Source organism: Motacilla alba, chromosome 1A (assembly GCF_015832195.1).
Source record: "Motacilla alba alba isolate MOTALB_02 chromosome 1A, Motacilla_alba_V1.0_pri, whole genome shotgun sequence".
Lineage (NCBI taxonomy): Eukaryota > Metazoa > Chordata > Aves > Passeriformes > Motacillidae > Motacilla > Motacilla alba.
Genome location: NC_052031.1, coordinates 60,650,924 through 60,672,256, shown reverse-complemented (window position 1 = coordinate 60,672,256; position 21,333 = coordinate 60,650,924). Strand labels below are relative to the sequence as shown.

The 21,333-nt window shown below is 40.1% G+C and overlaps 1 protein-coding gene across 12 annotated transcripts in view; it reads left to right on the top strand.

The window, feature by feature from the left end:
* BICD1 (BICD cargo adaptor 1) overlaps positions 1–21,333 on the top strand; it is a 166,971-nt gene that overhangs the window by 104,997 nt on the left and 40,641 nt on the right. For 10 of the 12 annotated variants that reach the window (XM_038154162.1, XM_038154156.1, XM_038154155.1 and 7 more), the window contains exons 3-4: positions 11,521–11,673; positions 14,723–15,193. In XM_038154162.1, coding sequence (XP_038010090.1) covers positions 11,521–11,673; positions 14,723–15,193 — 624 coding nt within the window. The remainder of the gene's footprint in view (positions 1–11,520; positions 11,674–14,722; positions 15,194–21,333) is intronic. The other 2 variants (XM_038154167.1, XM_038154161.1) reach the window with 1 other exon arrangement.

Below are 21,333 nucleotides of genomic sequence, written 5' to 3'. Positions count from 1 at the left end.
CATAACTCTGTTGATATTTTACTCCCCGAGCAAATAGAGAATGTATGGCTTTTTTCTTTCCATTTTGATGCATTGCAGGCAGTTAATGATACTCAGTGTTTTTTCAATTCCCAAAGGAATGATTTGATTCTATGGCTGTGCAGCCATAGGCAACACGCTTCAATAATCTGTGTGAGAACTGCAGCATTAATAGTCAGTCCTTGCACTGTGTTCTTATGGCATGTATTACATCTGTATTTGTCCTGCATGCTGAGCAGCAAGAATCTTGTTTGTGCCTTTAAATAAAAAGATAGAAAACTGTTCAGCATGCAAATGATTACTGTTGACTCTAAGATAGATATACATACACATATGTATAAATAAGTGTGTGAAATTTATGGTCTGTATTAGAATAAATATTATAAAAGCAGATTATAAAAGCCAAAATCAGGTTTCAAACCAATTTATATTGAACAGTGAAGAATACTACACTGTTACAGCCATGCTTCCTGACTACGGGTATTTTTACTGACCATAAATAAATTCAAGTAACCTTCAGTGGAATTTACTTTACCAAACCTTTTATGTGGGCATTTGTATTCACAAATTACCATGTGTGTTGTAATGAGTAAAAATTATGTGTAAAATTCAGTCTATAAAAGTTGTGGTTTACAGACAGATGAGGTACTTACCTTTGGCTTTATTTGCTGCCTAGGTCATTCAAATATGTGCTCTAAAATAAAAACCCTCAGCCTCTGGTGGAAAAAAAGCCATTAGTCATCAAGCCATGTTCATCTTTTTAATATTAATCAGCTGCTGTTTCTGAATTGATGTTTCTGCTCATGCCACAGAAGGATTAATGGGGGTGGGTGGGTGGGTGCTCTGCACACAAGGTCAAATAGGCTGCAGAATGCTGTGCTGCTTTTTGCAGCAGATGGGTAATGTTACATGGACTTTAATTACTGCAATTGTTCCTGGCTTTGAGGAAGTACTCTCCCTTAATAATGACAGATTTGACCACGTAATTTTATTTAAATTTTGTGGCTCAGATGTGTTTGTTTAAAGATGTCATGCATTTGCCCATCTGGAGAAGAATAATTAGTGAAGTTTAACTTTCTTGTTGTTCCTGTTTTTATAGAAACCCTTTATACTGTATTGAAATTTTTCAAGGAGAACTCGAAAGAGCCTGTTATCATTGGGAGGGTGGTGGGTGTCGATTCACAGAGCTTTTAAAACACCTCAGCAGCTGATGATCTGCAGGAATAATGTTGTTGAGGGACACTCTGCTATGAGCATGGGCTTACAGAGCTCCTTTGATGTTGAGCTCTCACAGCTCCTCTGCAGCACAATAGAGTATATGCCAGCAGATGACCCCTTGAAATAGATTTGTACCTGTGAAAAGGGCTTTTTATCTCCTTTAGCCACTTTTCCACTCCACTTTCTAGAAAGTATTGAAGATTTCTTCTTTCTTTCAATGTATTTCTCCTCCAGTGTGAGGAACAGTGAAGGAACATTCTGTTATTCGGGGTCTCCATTCTGTCGGGGTCTCCTATTCTTTCCCCCCTCCAGTATCTACTTTTTGTTGTAGATCATTGCCCATCTCTCTGCATGTCATGCAAGGGCATCTAAAGAGTTTGCTCTGTGGTGGGAACTATCTGGAATCCTCATTTCTTACCTGCTCTTCTGGTTGTAGAGGACAGAGAGATGGCTGAAGACAAATAGAGTAGGTAAATGGAAGTCTCCTGCAGAGGGAAACAGATGCATTTGTTTTTTGCCTTCTGTGGGTAGGAGATGAAACATTGTTTTTGCCTTTCACTGTGAAAGACTCTGCTTCAGATTCAACATTCAAAATAGATCTGTGACAAAAGCAAAAGTAGAGCCAGGAAGCAAGTGTCTGGGAAAGGTGATGGGATTGTTGGAAGTCTTTAACTAGACATTAGATGGATATCAGGAATGGCATAGATGTAGCTGCTCTTATTCTGGGAAAGAGAAATGGACTCCTAGATACTGCCTAGGAGCCCCTTTGAGATCCAGTTTTTAATTACTTTTATGATCTTTGGCAAGCTGAAGATCAGGACTAGTTACATGTCTGATTAATTTGAACTCGGCCCTCTTCTAATTTAACTGCACTGACCCAGGGACCAGATGTGCTGGTACTGCTGGCCACCCTGGCTCTGCACTCTGCATGTCACCTCTGCCATCCTTCTGTGCTCTCACCCCGTCCTGCAGCACAGCCTGCCGCAGCAGGGCAGAGCAGAGGCACTTACTCTCAGACATGGATGTTGCTGGTGTTTACAAGACCCAAGATTGGCTTGGGGTGTAAACTGGGAAAAGCAGAGCTTGGGTAGTACTTCAGGGCAGTGCAAGTTGGGGAGGCTGAGCTGAGAGCCCTGGCATGTGCATCCCTCAGCAGCACAGCTTGAGCTGGTGTGAGGAATAGAGGGAAGGCAGGGCTGAGCTGGCAGCCAGCTGTAACTAAAATAGCTCCAAGTCCTGAGGAGGAGAGGCAGTCACCGCGGGGAGTGGAAAACTTACAAGGAGCAGAGCGCTGTGCCTGAAACGTGGGACAGTGGAGCCACTGCCCAGCATGCCTGTGTTATAAATAACTCTGGAGTTGTTGGCTTTTGCTATTATATATTGGCTTTTGCAAATTATCACCATAACTTTGATATAATGCAGTTTGTAATCACTTGTAACCACTTTAATATAGTATAAATATCTTTTGTAGCCAATATATTAGTGTGATAAGCATATATGGTAGTTTAAGCTTTTGCAAAATACTAAAATAGAGACAATGTGTTGTGCATTGTAATGTTAACTTTTGCAGAAGTAGCAATGCTTTTATTTGTGTAACTAACTGACAATAGTAAGAATAAATTAGGTAATATTGATTTAATGTATTTGTGAGGTATCTTATCTGTATGACAAGATAACTTTGAAAAGAACCAGGGAAATAAACACAGAAAGAAAGAATGTGAGGAGGAATTTACCACCTTGCTTCTGGTTATCAAGAACTGTCAAACCACAGAACAGGGCCTCATGAAGAAATAAAATATATAAATTTCATCTACAGTATGGCATGTCCTTTGAGAAGACAAGTCAAAGGTTGAACCAAGTGAAAGAATTCCCAGAATGTATAAACTCAAAATAATGTTTGAATATGTATGATCTGCATGAATAGGCATTAAACCAATATAATAGAAAAATATATATGGAAATTGTTTTAAGCTGACTGATGCGCCTCTGGCAGTTGCCAAGCACCCAGCATGCTGTTTGCTGTCCCTTTTATCCCTTATTAAGCTTTTAAAAATTTTAAGGAGTGAACCTTGTTTCTCTCATGTGGAGACGGAGCTCTGAGTCCATCCTGACAGCAAAAGTTAGGAAAAGACAGAAGAAAGCAATGTGAAAGCAAGGAGCCAGTAAACAAGAATGTATTTTTCCATACCAGCCAAGCATAATGAAGCCTAAAATAGTAGAGCTCACCCCTCTTATTTGGGTGCTTTGGTGTTTTTTCTCTTTCCTCCTTTCCACCTTCAGGCAGTCACTTTACTGCTCCTGGCTCCTCAGCGTTTCAGTGCATACAGTGAAATCTTAGTCCTGCTGAAGGCAATGTTTAATTTCATAATCTATCGCAATAGGGCCGGGTTTCCACCTCTGGAACTTGGAACAGGTCACACAGTTGTTGCTGAGCAGCAAGCACACCCAAATTAGAAATGACATGTTTTCCTATTCCCTACCTCCTGCTAGCACCAGTGCCTGTGGATGCAGCCTGTCAGCAAAGTCGGGGAGTCTGAGCACCATTAAAACTGCCTTTGTTTGTTTTCTGGAGTGGCTTGCTGCCCTTGGTCTGGCTGGTGATGTGGAAGGTGGCACTGGCCCAAGGGAAGGTCGGGACCAGGGAACAGCAGCTGTGGGACTGATGAGCTTAAAGTGATCACAGCCCCACGCCCTGTCAGCACAACTTTACTTTTGTTGGTTAGCCAGCGCCCCTTTTGGGTCGGGAAGGAGATTTGGCATTTTGGACCTGACAGATGGCCTCTCAAAGAGATACATATAACTGGCAGATGCTTCTCCTAAGTGATCAGTTAGGCTTTAAAACCAGCTCTTGGCCTCTCGATGAGCTTGAAAAGGCCTCTGCAGCTTCTCCCTCAAAAAGCCTGCCTTGAGGCATTGTCATGTAGAATCACTGCTGTTGGCTTCTTAAATTGTGTACAGAAAGTGACAGTATAATAGGAAGGGTAATAATTGGGGAAAAAATAAAATCCATTCAGTCCAAAATGCCCCAGATCCATCCCTTCTTTTTCTTTTTTCTTTTTTCTTTTTTTTTTTTTTTTAACTAATCTGTCAGGAGCAATTTAGGTTTAGTATTTTTATTCTACTACTCATCCTGCTGTAAGGTGATGTGGAGTGAGCAACAACCCTGCTTCAGAGAGTGCAGACCTGAAGAAAAGGAGGCTCAGGGGAGACTGTATTGCTCTCCAGAACTACCTGAAAGGAGGTTGTAGCCAGGTGAGGGTCAGGCTCATCTCCCTGCTAAAGACTGATAGAATAAGAAGAAACGGCCTCAGGTTGCACCAGTTTAGATTAGATAGTTGGAAAAAATTTCTTCACCAAAAGGGTTGTCAGGCCCTGGAACACGCTGCTTAGGGAAGTGGTTGAGTTGCAAGTGCTGGAGGTAATTAAAAGATCTGTGAATGTTGCACTTATGGAGGTGGCTTAGCAGAGGCCTTGGCAGTGCTTGATGTGATGGTGATGGAACACGATCTTGTCAGATCTTTGGTCTTCATGTGCATCCTCCCTCCTCCAGCTCTCTCCCTTGCCATGCGTGACAGGCAATGTGGTTTATCCTAAGACGAGTACATCAGGTGGGACCTGTCTGGATGCTCACATAGCATCCACAATGTCCTCCTCATGGCAAAATTTGTCCCAGCTAATTGATATCTTGCTATTTGCAATGATCTTATGTTTGTGCATGAAGCCATTCCTCAGAGATGCAGAAGAGTCATATCAACTGAACAGTGCTATAAGCCTGGAGTCTGAATTTTCTCTCACACTGTTTTAATAACATTTAATTTGGTGAAGTTTCTCGTTCTTTGAAATAATGAAGAATATTATAGCAGTGTTTGTTAAAGAGTGCTGATATTAATTATAAATAAGTATAATTAATACATTAAGATATAATTTATGTGTAATTAATGCACCAATAGTCATGCATTAATGACTATAAATGCAGTCAAATCAAACCATTATTTTTCAGATAATATGCATAATTTGTGGTTCATACCATATCTTAAGAAGTCATCATGATATTATGTGGCCATCATACTCAGCAGGAAAATTTAATACCTGAGCCACCAGAGCATTGCTATCTTTTTATATATAATTATACATGAAAATCAATAAAATAGCTATTTTGTAGGGATTTATATGGGGCAAGATTCACAATGTTAAGTATGATGGGTTTCAAACTCTGTGATAAGTACGTAAATGGGCCATTTATTGCCATTGATACAAATTCACCCTACTTCTTTCGATTTAGCTATTCCAATTAAATGCACTGAGCATTTCAGATGATTAAATTATTGCATGTATTGTAAGTGCTTTATTTGAGATCTGTTGCTGGTGAGGGAACTTGAAACATACATGATCATAATCTGGCTTCTAATCTGTATGCTGTAGCCAACAAATATATGGCTTTTTTTCATCCTTTGACAGTGCTGTCATTCTGTAAGAATATCCACAGAAGAGATTGTAAGTACTTATGCTGTGCCACAGATACATCTTCAAAAATGTCTTGTGCACAAAAGCTTTTTTTGTTTCCTGGTTTTTAGACAGTGAGTAATGTATCTAAAGCCAAGGAATGTCAGAATCATACATAATTTCAGAAGTTAGTGATTTCTGGGTTTGGACAATAAGAGCTGAATTTATGTTCCTAAAGTAGGATGCCAGTCCAGCTGCTTAGAGCAGATACAATATCATGAAGTCTAACAAAGCCACCCGAATGAAGCTTTTTGAAGGATGAGACCAAAAAAATTCAGGTTAAAAAGGAGGTGCACACTTCTGACAGTTGTGAAAATATCTTTGAAATATTTTTTTTGGGATGTAGAGATATCCATATATTGAAATAGCAAAGTTACTTCTGTAAGAGATGGTCCAGCCCTGCTTAGCTGGACATCTGCGTGTATGAATCAGGAGGATTGGGATGCAAATTCTGTAAAAGGGTCAGAGAAGGTCACTTTAGGTCATCCACAAAATCCCTTTATGTTTTTAAATATACCTGGAAGCATGGAAAATGGCATTCTTTGAGTTCAAGTTGAGTGTTCCTGTATATGAAGTAGGGAAACTTCTTTAAGGCTGGCATAGAGGACTCTGGGGACTTACAATACTTGATGACAAAAAAAGAAAATGTTTTTGCTCTTCTGTTGTCACTTTCATTCTCTCTTTTCTCAGCCCCTGTTAAATTAAATTTTCTATTACTGTTACTGTTCTTCATAAAAAATACATATTTTATTTTCCTCCGCAGAAAAAAGTAAACATGGCAGACAAATTTCCAGTGAGACTTGTCAACAAACACATAAGATTGTGTATATTAGGCTGAGCATAAACTTTCTCTTATATTAAATTTACTATTCTTATTCTCTTATATTCAATTTACTAGTGCAATAAAACTGTCATCAGATGGAGTGGGGTTTTATCCTGCATCAGCTAGAAAACAATGCCATTAAATTGGAAGGGTACAATTTGGGTGTATACCATATACCATTGTTCTCTTGCTCTCTTGTGATTCCAAAAATTAAAAAGTTATGTACAGCATGATGGTATGGCTTGCATGTTCCAACATACAAGTAGGGATTTAGTCTGGCTAGTTCAGGGTGTATAATTAATTGACTATTTAAAAGGCTGTTTTTCAGTGAGAAAAAGAGTATGTTTTACTGCAGTAAGGACTTGAAGTCTCTGAACATTTGTTTGAACAGAGTGGATTTGTTTGGACAGAGTGGATGGAAAAAGCCCAAACACTAGTTCCACAATTTTTTTGTGGGGGGGTAAAAAGCAGTAGACAAAATACAAAAATAATTTTTAAAAAAGTCCTTTATGTACTTCAGCATGGGGAGGAACCAAAATAGTTGATGAGAATGCATTCGCTTTTAAAAAAAAGGCTTAAAAAAAAAAAAAAAGAAGGCTGCCACTTTCCCAATAAATTCAGTCTATTTTATCACAGTTCAGGAAACCAGAAGCCATTGGAATTCCTAATTCACTGCTCACCTTGGAGATGAGAGTACTTAGCTTTAGGGGTCCCTTCCTTGCCAGTTTGGTTTTTTTAGGTGAATTGATAGGTCAGAGGAGCACAACTAGTGGCTTCCTGGGGCAGCACTTGGGAGTGTTCTGACATGAAACTTGTGCATTTTTTTCATACTGTTCAACATTAGCCACTTCCATTCCTTCATTTTAAAGTATCTTCTCACTTGCAATTATTTGATATTACACAATGTATTGCAGTGTATCCACACATGATTAATCCTATGTGCTCTGTATGTGGCGTATGAAATAAAGCATTTTGAAAGTCTAGGCTGAATCAAAAATGAATAATATATAAATATATAGTGCATTTAATTTACTAAGAAGTACAAACTTCTGTTATTTAATATTCTCTGAGCATATGTTATGTTTAATTTGCTAAGAAGTAAAAACTTGTGTTATTTAATATTCCACTGATACCCAGAGACCTGTCAGGATTGATGGCTGGTAGTATATGGACATGGTCCTTGCCTCTGCAAAACCTAGAGGTGTCTTTCACTTTTCATTTACTGCAATTCTGAAAATATATCTAAGTACCAGTAAATAGGTGACCTGAACAGGCTTTATCTCGACTGAGCCTCCTGTTTTTCGTTTGCCATGGTCTGCTCTGTGATGTGTACGTTCATTAGAGGTGCTGTGGGCCTGGCATCTTCCACAATTAGTGCTCATGTATAATGAGATGCATTGCTGACAAGGACTCTCTTGTTTTCTATAGTTTCACTGAGAGGCCTTTTCCTTCTTCTTTGGCACCAGTCCATTAAAGCTGTTGCACCATGTTCAGCTGGGTGGCTGGGATTGAAAATAATTTTCAGCCATTAAAACTTTGCTCGTGTGTCATCAGCTCCACCTCTTGGATTGATTTGCTTTTGCAGACCCAGTAGTTCATAGGGGAATTCTCTCTGGGAATGTAAAAAGTCCTGAGGCAGTGCCCTACTAAGAGCATCTGGCTCAATTGCTTCGTCCTGCAAGTTCAGAGCTTGATGAGTAGCAAAGTTTAATTGCGAATTACTTTGCTAATAACTTGGGTTACATTGTCCTCTAGTGGCTGATGCAGATAACAGCCCTGCTGGCAAAATCCTTTTGCTTTGTGTTTTTAAATCCTCTGATATTCTTTTCATACACGACCACCAAATAAAAAATTTGCTGCTTCTTGCCATTGTATCAGTAGAGCAAGATCTCTCCTCTATAATCGCAGATATTTTGCTTAAGTAATGTGTATTTTGAATTGTTCAAAATAACAGTAGGATTGTGAAAAGTTAATAGATTTAATCAAAGCATTTGATGAAAACAAATATATTCTTCATACCAACAGTAAAAGAGGATAAACTCAACATGATTTTTTTTAATAGGTTTAGGACTAGTTCACTTCCAGAAAATACAGAGAGGTCTTACATAAAGGAAATCAGAATGGCCCTCCACATGTCTTGTGACTACTCACTTGTAAACCTCAGAAACACTGGGGTTCAGACCTGTGGAGTGGAATCACTGCCTTTCCTGGCAGGCATGGAGAGCCCTGCAGTGCTTTGCAGCTGGGTGTTTGCCAGCGCAGTGCAGATGTTTGCAAGTAGGAAGAGGGATCTGAAGCATGGAGAGTTACTCCTGGGTGTTTGCAGTGACAAAACACACATTTTATATTGCTTTGAAAAGGTGATGCCCTGTTCTGTAATGTGCTGAGTTGGTGCCCCTGTGTCAGAGCAGTGGGATTGCTTCCAGTAAAGGCCTTGGCCCTGGCCATGGGAAGTGTAGCAGGCCATGTTTGGGCAGAACATGGCACATGGGATGCTCCAACAGGCAAGTCTTCCTTTTTCCTGCTCTTTCTTCCTTGATGAAATGCCATGAGTAAGGACAAATAGAGGCTGCACTGCAGAAAGAGTTTCTCTGTGTGTAAGAGGAGGAGAACGATTGATGGTTCTGTTTATATCTCCAAGATTACGTAGGAAGCTGCAGTTATAAATGGTGGGGAAATGTGGTTTCTCTTTTAAAGAAATAGTGGTGCACTCCAGCAAGGTGATAGCTCATGTTTTCTGTTGCAGTTTGCTATGACAGGAGGGACAAAGGAGTACTGTCTTACAGAATTAATTCTCAAGGCTTTTTCAAGCTACCTTGCCTTGTAGTCTATCAGGGAACTACTCTATCAGGATTCTGTAAAAATTCCTTGTTCATGTCTTCCATTTAAGGCCACCTCTTTCATTCTTCCCTTTTAGAATCACAGAATCAGAAAGTGGATTGTGTTAAAAAGGACCTTAAAGATTGTATAGTTCCACTCCCCCACCACGAACAGGGACACCTTCTGCTGGACCAGGGTGCTCAAGGCCCCATCCAGCCTGGCTTTTTGGGGAGGCCCTCCTTTCCCTCAGCAGTGCTGATGGCAGAGGCAGGTTGGATCATGAACAGGTCTGTCCTGGCTGCTTCTGCTGGTGGCAATCTCACCCTGGTGAGGTGCAGGCAGCTCCACTGGGAATGGCTCACTGAGCTCTTCTGGGATCCTGTCAGGATGCTCCCTCTCCCAGGGCTCCTGGCAGTGGTGGATGGATTCCAGCCAGCTCATTCCCTGGGCTGATCATCCTCGAACACTGGGAGAGTTGCAGGGCAGTTTAATTTACCCTTGACACAGTGGAGTTGTGCATTTGGTGTTGTCCCCGTACTGCCTCAGAGTGGCACACACCCCCACAGCTGCCAGAGCTGGGAATGCAGCTGGGCTGGCAGAAACAAAAGGTATAAAGGCAGCCTGGGGGTATAAAACGCCTTCACCTTTTGAAATCATCTGTGGTGTTGCTCTTGTGATTTGTTCAGATGTTTATCAGGCTGTGATGGATGCAGGAATAGTTACTTTCAGCTATTGCTCTGTGACTCTTCTGCTGGGAATCTTACAGGTGTTTTCAGTTCAGAAATCAGGTAGTTTCTTTAATTCTTTATTAGCTGCTAGGAGGATGGTGATGGCTTTTGGTTTTCTCTAACAAAAAGTTTTTGTTTTTGAAAACTCTTTTGTCAAGTCTTGCATCAAAATATTTTTTTTCCATGCCTTGTGAAGTTCTTTTCCAGGGTTTGTACTTATTTAACCAAGATGCTAAGTGAAGTTTTGTTTTTCCTTAATTCAGAATGTGGGGTTTTATCCTTCAGGTACTGCAGAGTGAATGGTGCAGACTGATTGATTTAGAGCTCCCTGACTACAATTTCTGCTTGAACATTTGACTTTTTCCCAGGTGTCTATCAGGCCAGTGGTTCCCCCCTCTACACTGGAATCTTTTACAGAAACTCATTACTGCTTCCCAGGTGTGCTCTCTGACATCCCAGCAGTGAGGGGACTCTGCCCCATCAGTAAGGTCTCTCCACCAGCTGCTGTGGCAATGCTCAGGATCTTCCTGCAGGAAAGGAGATGTCATTGACCATGCCCATTTCTCTTAATTATACGAATGCAGGCTTCTCTTCAAAGCAAGGCAGGAGGTTGTTCCTCCCAACCAGCTGTATTGGTCACTGTTCTCTTCCAGCTGTGTGTTAACTCCACCTTCCTGTAGTGCCCATTCCATCGTGGTTATGCCAGCAGAGTCTTTCCAGAATAACCTGACCCTTGATGACAAACTCAGTCAGAGCTGGAATCTGAAATCTTTTGGTGAAACTGATCCCTCGTGTTCTCTCTCATAAGGCTGTCTGGGCTCTGTAATGTGCTAATGGGAAAAATAAAATGGTGACCTTGTGTGTTCCCGGAGTGCTGGGTGTGATCCTGCTCAGCACAGCCAGGCGTTTGTCAGGCTTTTGCCAAGTGCTTTCCACCCTGAGCCTGCCTGTGAGCCTCTCTAGTGCCTGCAGATGCAAATGTGAGTGCACCTTGCTCCCTAGCAGATGCCTTTGGAGAACAGATGTCCGTGCTCACTGCTTTTCTGTATGAATGTAAAACGGATCCTACAGTGGAAAACAGGTGGTAATTTTATTTGAATCCTGCTGTATTGGAGAGCAATGGAACTAATGAGATATGCTACAGCCTTTCCAGGGTTTCCATTTTAATAAGCCTCTAATCTTGAAACTCTTTTAATCAGGCTTCTCTATCAGACATTCCCATTTCTGCATTGCCAGCACCCACCTGAAATGATTGCTTGGCCTCAAATTAATAGGTGATGGTGATGTGATGTACACTGTTAAATCATTTCTATTTCAGGATTAATTTTTGTTTGGCCTTTTCTGAAGGCAGTGTTCAGCATTAAAGTGGCTGTGTGTGGTTTGTAATGTACTTGTGTTATCTCCTGTCAGAATAACGAGATGGTGGAGCTGCAGAGGATACGGATGAAAGACGAGATTCGAGAGTACAAGTTCCGAGAGGCGAGGCTGCTGCAGGACTACACTGAGCTGGAAGAGGAAAACATCACTTTACAGAAACTGGTGTCCACACTGAAGCAGAATCAAGTAAGCCTCGAAAGATTCAAGGCAATAGTGAATTGTCACTATTTTTTCCAATTTCCATTATGTGATCCTGTAGGGCAGTTTGATAGAAGTTCTGCTTGGGTTTTTTTTTCCAGTTGGGTTTTTGCTAATCACTTATGATATTACTGCCCATTTTTGAAATATGGGCAGGCTCTTATCTCAGTTTTGAAAAATTTTGAAAAATTGGAATACTTCATTGCAGAGCTATGGAATCACAGAGGAATTATTAAAAGAGATATATTTTTGCTTCATGCTTTTCCTGTCCCTCAGGAGCTCAATGCCCAGCAGCCAGCTGTCCATTAAAATGAGCAAAAGAGATTTGATCTCCTGTCAGAAGAGTTAACTTGTAGTGATGAAAATTTAAATATCCAGGTCGGATGGTATAACACTTTCTGCCTTTTAGCTGCTGTCTAGACCATCGTAACATTGCACTTCATAACACCCTCTCCTCACCTGCCCTCAGAGGGTCACAGCTCTGCACTGCAGCTCCTGGTTGTGTCCTGACCTCTTGCCTGGTGCTCTTGGGGCTTCTGTGGAAGAGCCAGCCCTGTCACAGTTTCTGATGGCAGCCTGGGAACAAAGCTGCCTTATTCCTGCAGGAATAAGCAGTGCTGTTTTAGCTCTCTTTTACTGCTTTTTTTACTGCTGCAGCATAAATGCAATTGAAGCACTTAAAACAACAGGGCTGTGCTGCAGGGAATACACAGGTAATAGAAATGGGTGCATAATTTCCTCATTTGTGAAGAGGCCTAGTCCTTCACACTCCTGAAATGGAATTCATAGCAGATCATCTTTGCTGCCAGAGTTATTTACCCAGACAGCAAATTCCTCCTTTGAGGCATGGATTTTTTTCTCATTAACCTCATAGGAGACATTTCACATTTTCAGGAAGTAAATGACCCCTTTATGGACCGTCCTAGTTTCCCCCAAAAATGAAATCTGTTTGCAAGTGTTTATATTTGTCATAATATTTCATTCTAACTGAAACCGAATGCCAACAGTCTGTGGAGAGAAAAAGCATTGCTACATTTTGAAGGGCTTTAAAAATCAGTCATTTTGCATCCCAGATCCATGCACTTGTGATTCCTAAAATTACTTTAATCTACATGATAAAATTTTAAGAGCATTTTATACTTTAATGGTTGAATTTACAAAACCATATGTTGTAAATCTTGGTGCTAAAATGTTATTATCTACATGTTGGAGTTTTTTGTAGCTTTTTAAAGTAAGAGTCTGTGAGAAGGTAACCATAGAGATATAGACCTTTAGCTTTTATGTGTATTTAAAATTGAAAAAGTGTTGGTCCTTTTTTTTCATGTACTTAAATTATAAACATAGTTACTTGATTGCATTTCACAATTTTTCCAGATGAACCTGTTCCTCCAGTAAGGAAAGATATTAAATTGCCAAATGTAGATTTGAAACTCTCGTGGATTTTGCTTTTCTATTTAAGAATGCCCACTAAGACTTTGGGACTTTCTTTGTTGTTTGATGTTTCCAGTTTCTGGGTTTGAAGATTAGTGCTTTGGTTTTTCAGTTTGCCTTTCCAAAGGTTTATGAGTCGAAGACTTTTGACAGGTTGATAAACATTCTATTTCAATAGGAATGGTGCATATTTTTTTTTGCCAGACCCTTATTTTAGTTTGATTAACAATCCATATATGTCAAATAAAAAAAAATCTATACAAGGCATTAAGCTTGCAGTTAGTAATGAGTTTGAATGATAAAAGCATCAACTGCAAAAAATTGGGGCTTTTTATGGAAACATGAAAATTCGGGGGTTTTTTCCTCTTTCACCAAGCGATTAAATTACTTCACCTGATAATGAGATTATTTTTTCCTTTTGAAATTAAGATGCAGATGACTAACATGATTAGAATTAAATTTAAAAAAAGTCAAAGTGTTGTCATTTTTACCAGGAATACTGGTCAAGTGTAGACATGGACCTTGACAAACAAAGCTCTTCCTTTTCGTTGCTGTGGGATTTTCCAACAGTGAGAAGGAAGATGAGGAAGGACAGCAAATGGGAAGCATTCTGCAGTGGGGATCTCCTGCACTGTCTAGGTATTGTTGATGAACTGGTTTTGAGCTAGGCTGGGTTTTTCCAGGCTTTGTTTCTTGTGAGGTGAAATGGAGAGAACTGAATGAGGGGGCTGCCTGTAAAGGACAGAGAAGAAGCTGCTGTTTAGCTCAGTTCACAATGCCCATAAATACCTTCATAAAATACCACACCTTGGTGTGGGGCAGGACAGAACAGTGAGCCCCTCCAGTGCTGCCAAGGGGTGTCACTGGGACACATTCCAGGCACTGTGGTTGCAGCAACAGGTTCCTGTGTGCTCCAGAGGTACAGCCCTACACACAGTCCAGGAACTGTGGGGAGCTGAATGAGCTGTCTGCTGCATTCTTTTGGTAGTTTAAAAATCTCTAGCAATTTTGGGGCATCTTAGAGTTTAAACTGACTGTACAAATAGATTCCAGTTTAATTTTTAAAATTAAATGCCTCTGAGGTAATGGAGAGCCTTGTAAAGTAGAGAAGAGAGTTGAGGCTCTTCTTCTGGTTTTGTACCTTCCATCCATATTTTTGAAAAGTACCAAGATATTTGAGAGTATCTGTGCCTGAGTGACTTTACATCCAATAGAAATTGAGATATGAGGTCATCTTCAGAATATTTGTAAATCATAAATCAGGCTATATTAACCTAAGATCTGTGAGTACCATGATATACCAAAATTGCTTATGGCAATTCATAGTAAATCTGCTATTACCAGGACATCTGCTAATAAACAGCCTTCTTCCCATGAAATTTCAGTGCTTATCATAAGTTATTCAGAAAGAGGTTTTCTATTTCTTGAGTCTCACATGCTGAAAACGTGAGCAGTGGAGTATTTGACAGAGAAAGCTTCACTTGCACTTTTTGCTCAGTCAATTCTTTGCAGCAGCAGGCAATGTCTGGTGTTCCAAACCATGGTTTCTCTAACACTTATCTCAACAGGGCTGATAAATGGCAGGTTTCCACAACTCAAGTTTTAGTATTATGAATGTTCTTTGTCTTGTCTAATTCAGGTTGAATACGAAGGCTTAAAGCATGAGATTAAACGATTTGAGGAGGAGACAGTGTTGCTTAATAGCCAGCTAGAAGATGCCATCCGGCTGAAGGAGATTGCTGAGCATCAGCTGGAGGAAGCTCTGGAAACTTTAAAAAATGAAAGAGAGCAAAAGAACAATCTGAGAAAGGAACTGTCCCAGTATATCAACCTCAATGATAGTATGTATAATAACCATATTAATATATCAGTAGATGGGTTGAAGTTTTCAGAGGATGGGGGTGAGCCCAACAATGACGACAAGATGAACGGACACATCCACGGGCCTCTCGTGAAACTCAATGGTGACTACAGAACTCCCACGAGTAGGAAAGGAGAATCTCTGCACCCTGTCTCTGACCTCTTCAGTGAGCTCAACATATCAGAGATACAGAAACTGAAGCAGCAGCTCATGCAGGTAAGGGCTGAATTGAATGTTCTTGGAGGGTTTAGACACATCCTATGAACCGTTGTGCTGGTTTTGCAGTGATCATTCCTGGTGGTGTTCTTGACCATGTGTCCATTTTCCAGACTTCTACTTTGGTGGTTTTTTTATATCCAGGTTTTGCCAGAAATATCCCTAGTAAACAGAGTACATGCCTGCACAAAAGTCAGTGTGACCTGAGCAGATATTTAGTGTAAAGGGGAGAAGGGGATGTAGATGCTGGGGCTACAGAAGGTTGGATTCCTTTTTTCCTGCTTTCATAGTGGTGAATGTCCCTGTAATTGCAAATGAAATAAGGTATTCTTCAATATGACTAAAGCCATCTGGAAAAAAAAACTCATTAAAATACCTGCATCTACAGATTTAATTATGGTCCCTTGCAAGTCAGAGGGTGTTTTTGCCATTAAATTCAGCTCGAGCAAGGTTTGGCAGGCAGTCAGGAGAGAACAAAAGGAGGGGAGTGCTCCTCTCGGCAGCCATGCTCTGGGAGCATGTGGCGTGTGGGCTGGCACAGAGCGCCCTTGTCCTGCTGGCAGTCCCGGCGTGTGTGCGGGCTCCAGGGGGTGCCTCGGGCCGGGACAGCCCCGCTGGTTCCCTGCTCATCCGTGCCCAGCCAGAACAGGAGCCTGGGATGCGCGCCAGAGGAAGACGCAAGCTGCCAGCCCCAGTGTTGCCATCATCTCAGAAGGGTGCAGTGCCACGCAGAGAAAGGGTCCTGCTGCCCAAGCTGTTGAGCATCTCGTCTGCCACAGCAGCTTGAAAGGTTTTGGCACTGTCAAGGAAACGCCCAGCATCTTCTAGCTTCAGGCTTTTGAAAAGCACCTCTTCTAAAGAGAGGAAATATGAGCCCTTTACTGCTTGAAATGCAAAAGGTTGTTTGGAAGTGAAGTAGAGCAAAACCAGTTTTCAGTGCTTGCTAGAGAACAACAAATCCCTATGTGGTCTGTCCTGTTTGCTGAAGAGTTAATTGTTTTATTTATCTCATTGCCAAATTCACTGTGGGATGTTTTGATCTGAGCTGTGACATGGTGAACATGGATGATATCTAGTGCTTTGCACCAGTAACTTTGACACAAAGCATACATTATTTGAGTGTGAAAGCTTCAAATACAGGATTTTATTTACATGACAAATTCTGTTGAGCTTTTCCAGTTTTAAAGTAAACACAGAGTGTATATTGTATGTATATGCACCTGGAAGAACATATACATGAATATATATATAATATATACATTTTTTATATATATGTATGTACGTATGTATACAATATACAATATATACAGTATCCGCAGCTTCTAATTTGATTCAGAAATACAAGGTTATATTTTTAAAACACAGTTTCAAAAGAAATGCTTTGAAATGTTCACATTTCAAAATACACTGTGTTTTAAACCATAATGTACAGTGAAACATATGCAATATAAATTTTGAGTGAAAGTTGCTTAGAAATTGTTATAGACAAAATAGTCAAATTATGCCAAATCAAATAATTCGCGAGAGCCAAATTACGGGGCAACAAAAATACAATTTCTTTTGCGATTTGGATCGTTGATTTTGCCAGCCACGAATCAAAGGAACAGAGCCGAGCCCGGGTCTTGACTCTGGGTGGAACCAGCTCTGACCCTCTGGTGTGTCAGAAGTGGTGAGTTCACAAAGTCTGTTCAAGTGAGCCCAGGTTTTATACTCTTTTTCTTGCCCGAAGCCACTTTTCCTTTGTCCTTTTCTTTGTTGACAAGTATTTCGATGGTCCTCTGGTGCTGGAGAATCCTATCAGAAGGGTAAACAGTGCCGAATCTGGAGTCTCTGGAATATTCGTGTGGTTCCCTTGTTTTCTGTCTGGTGGTCATAGACTTCTGTCTCTGGCTTTAGACAGTGCTGCCTCGGAATACACGTTACGGGTCTGGGAACAAATACATGTACAGTAAGGGTTATGGGAATCCCTTTTTACAGGCTAGTTAAGTTACGGGAACTCGCTATTCACACAAGACAGTTTACTGCAACTACATTGTCTCTGGTTATCTAAGATTGCTAAGGGCCGGTGATGGCTCGGATGTCCCAAGATCCGGTCAGAATTTCTAAAGGAGAAGTCCCCCTTTACTTGCAAATTAAAGTTTCTGTTCAGGGACACCTGTGGAAGTTGCGAGGTGATGAAGAAACCGATGTCTCAATTCCTGTGTAGGAGTTGTAGGATTCCAGGTGCCCTCTCTGTGTTAAACCCTGAAGCATGATTCTAACTTATATATATATATATATATATATATATATATATATATATATATATATATATATATATATATATATATATAAAAATTTCTTTAGTGTTCTAATTTATTTGAGTGCGAATTTTAATATATCTATAACAGAAATGAAAAAAAAAAGGGTTGCTTTGAGTAGCTTTTTCTTGATTTTATTAAATTAAATACTGAGCATGATGAGTTAGCAAACTACTGCTTGAAGGATACTGTAATTGTCTTTATCTTCTCGAGTTAAAAACTTGTATTTCTTAAACAAAGAAGCAGCCTTCTCACAGTCACCAGGAACAAACTTAGGACCCTCTAAAAGATATTACAACTGGTTTTGGTTGTAGCTTTTTTTGGTGCTGGGCCCCAGCACTTCTGTGCCAATGGTGGCCACCATTGTCTGGCATTTACATCCTGTTAAAAGGTTCATGGTTTAAAAAGACAGACTGGACCTCAGTGAAAGCCTGATTCCTTTAGATACAGTAAAGAGTCACTGCAAAATGCTGATGTTTTACAAAGTGATCTCTTTCTCAGTTGAGTTACATCAGTTCATGTCACACAAATTAAATTTGGATCATGCAAATTAAATGTGAAAAATTCCACCAAAAGTTTTCTGTGTGGTAGATGTGAGACTTAATCAGGTTAAAAGCTGACAAAAGGTAAATCGTCAGCAAAATTGGATTTTTTTTCCCCTCTACAGTGTCTTTACCATATGGTGTTCATTCAGCTGTATCTCAATATTTGATGTGAGTTCCTCCTGTGTTCCGTGAAGAGGCTGCACTAGGACCGAGTTTCTGAAGGAACTGATCATTTTTGGGAACTATTTTTATGACTATAGGACATCATGTTCCTTTTTAGGATAAAAGTAAACTTCAGATTTGCCATTTTGTAAGGGTGTCTGGCAAATTGGTTTTGCTCCTCTATCTCATAAAGAAGACTTCACTGAAACAGCATGACATAGAATTCTTTCTATGGCTTTTGGATGCTTCTGCTTCATGAGCTGTGCTTGTCCTTGGAGAGATTTAATTGCACCTATTCCCTTTCCATATATATATCTGCTGTGTAACAAATGTCCTGCTGAAAATTTTCATATTCTGAGATTTTTTTTAGAAAAGCTCAGGCATTTGTGCTCTTCCTTCCTGTTTGTTGTCCACTGGAAAAAAATTCTTTATCTCATCCTTGAAGTCTAGGGCTTCTTTTCTTTCCATGGTCATGTTTTCCCTTTTTCTGCGGCCAGTATCATATTTGGAAAACTTAGATAAAATTCTCTTTAAAAAGGCAGAAAAATAAAAAGTCTCTGCAGCTCAGTTTCTGACACTCTTCTTCAGATGCCTTGTACTTTCGTGACAAATATGCTATAGCTGAGATTCAGGTTTTTTGAGATGAGTTCTCCTGTTAATTTGTTCCAGTCTCCCCCAGGAATTGTTCACTGAAATTCTGATGTTGTTGAAAAAAAAAAAGAAAAGAAAAGGTGAAGACATAAATGGCTATGGTTAAATTGCTTTCCATAATTGCAAACTATAGATGCGAATTGGGAAGGAAATCTCCTCAAGCTGAAATCTCTGAAGGGAAGGATGCATTGCAAAATAAGAGACAGCTACTTCTGAATTGCTTTTATTTTCATTTTAAGATGATAAAAATCCTTACTGCAGCTACCAATTCCAGTGTCAAAAAATGCACCAACTGGACTGAAAAGTACCTGGAATTGCCATAAGTTTGCTGTGGTGGAAATAAGAGTATAGTATTGTCTAGAACAGGAAATATTATTACCGTATTTGGGAACAGCAGAGTCATTAATATGCAAAAGGTGTGCTCAGGACTGAGCGGGAGCTTTGGGGTTTTTCCCTTGGCAGTAGGAGCATGTATTTATGGTTTTAAACAGAAGGGGATTAGCTTAATCCATTATTGCTGGTCCAGAATGAATAAAATTGAGTAGGTCTGTGTATTTCCTTTTGCTTGCTGTGCAAGTTGATAGATATATGGGTTTGAAAAGTTTAAAATGTTTTCTTTGGAAAGAATCCTTTCTGTTTGAAATGAGTGTTTCCAGAACACATTTATGTTCAGAAGAGAAATTATCATCAAGATCCAAATTAGCTCTGCTACAGTTTTTCTTCATGATAGGGTATAATGGCTCAGATCAGTGGTCCTGCAGGATCATTTCTGTCTGATTAATTTAAGCAGGCACTGAAGCACTGTGTTGCTTTAACACACAGGTGTTTTCTCAAAGGAAAAGCTTTATTATAATAAATATTATTAAAAATAAATATTTATATTTACATGGGTGCAATCTACAGTGAATTGGCTTCTTTGGTGTGAACATGCCCACAGTGGACCCATACACTTTAATAAACCAACTGCCCTTGGTGGGTAATATGTGGTTCTTTATTATCACTACAATTTATCACTATGAGAAGATCCTTTAATTAGCCAAAAACCAAATTTTTTGTGTACATGCATAGCTCACCTTGCCTGAAGGAATAAATACCTTCATCTGCTGAGGGCAATGTAACTAACACTGAAGCCTGCAATACCAAGGAGTTCAGCTGAAGACTTCCAGGGAGGGCAGACCTGGGGCAGGCAGCTTGGTGAAAAAAAAGAGGAAAGCTGGTAAAGAGACTCCTGCTGGGTTGATCTCTGAGGGTTCCCAGGACGGGCCTGACCAGGGGATCTGTAGAAAGTGGTCACTTTTGAGAAGATGCAAAGTTTACCCTATTTTGGATTTTCTCAACAAGAGTGGGCTCACACGGGGGCTGAGCAACAATGAGGGTGGCAGACATACTGAGGGAATGAAAAACGGAGAAGGATGCCAAAATACTTGTAGTTCTTGGCTGTCCTCTTCTGCACTGATGATGTAGTGCCAAAAATGGAACACTTCATATCTAAAGAGAGAAACTCTTCCTGGATCATAAAATAATGATGAGGTTTGGCCCTGTTTTTTAATTCTTAAGGCATCAGTCCCCTGTATATAAGAAAAGTAGGCTGTTTTTTTTAGGTGATTTATCATGGCTTCTATTTTTATTTTTACATTTCTGCCTGCAATTGATTGCAGATCCTAGTGGAGGCCACGTTTTGAGAGCTTGTCTGTGAAACCAAGGGATCACTGTGTGCTGCAGTGTCTTAGTACTTCTGAGCAGCAGCCAAGGCTCAAAAAGCCTGATTGAGAGGAAAAAAGAGTTTGAAACACTGCTCAGAACATTTTGTGAGATGGTATTAACACCTTCTCCTCAGTTTCTCAAAGGCTTTTCTTTTCCTTCACTAGGATTTGTAGTGGCTAATTTGATTCTCTTCCACATACTACTGATAGGGAAGGAAAATTTGTGTTGGCTTCCTTTTTTTTTTTTTTAAGGTTTCTTCAGAACTGAAAACTTTAAATTCTCAGAATTAATAATTCCAGCACTTATGAAGGGAAGTGCCATTTTCACTGCATGTGCTGAGATACTGCAGCAGGGGGAGAGAAGATCAGTAAACCTGGTAGGCTCAGGGTCTTATTGTACAAGTCATGACAGGAAGGAGAATCTTATCTCTGTAAGCATTCCTCTGCTTCCCAATTGACACCTCAGAACAGGACAGAGGCACAGGAAAAAGTTGCAGCATTACACTTAAAACTTGGAAGTCTTTCAGGGGTTTTATGATGAGTAGCAAATACCTGAGCAGATCAAGCTTGTAAGTTTGTCTTGTTCACTTGCTTTAAAATTGCTGTGCACTAAAACTTCTAGAGGTGTCCTTCGTGATGTCTTCTGTTAATCAATGTCCACTTTTCTATGTGGATATTTGGAAAGAAACTTACTAGGTCACAGCCAATGGGTTGTTAGTTACAGTACAAGTCCTACTTTTTTCTGGCTTGAATTTAAACAGATGAATTTTGCTCACAGA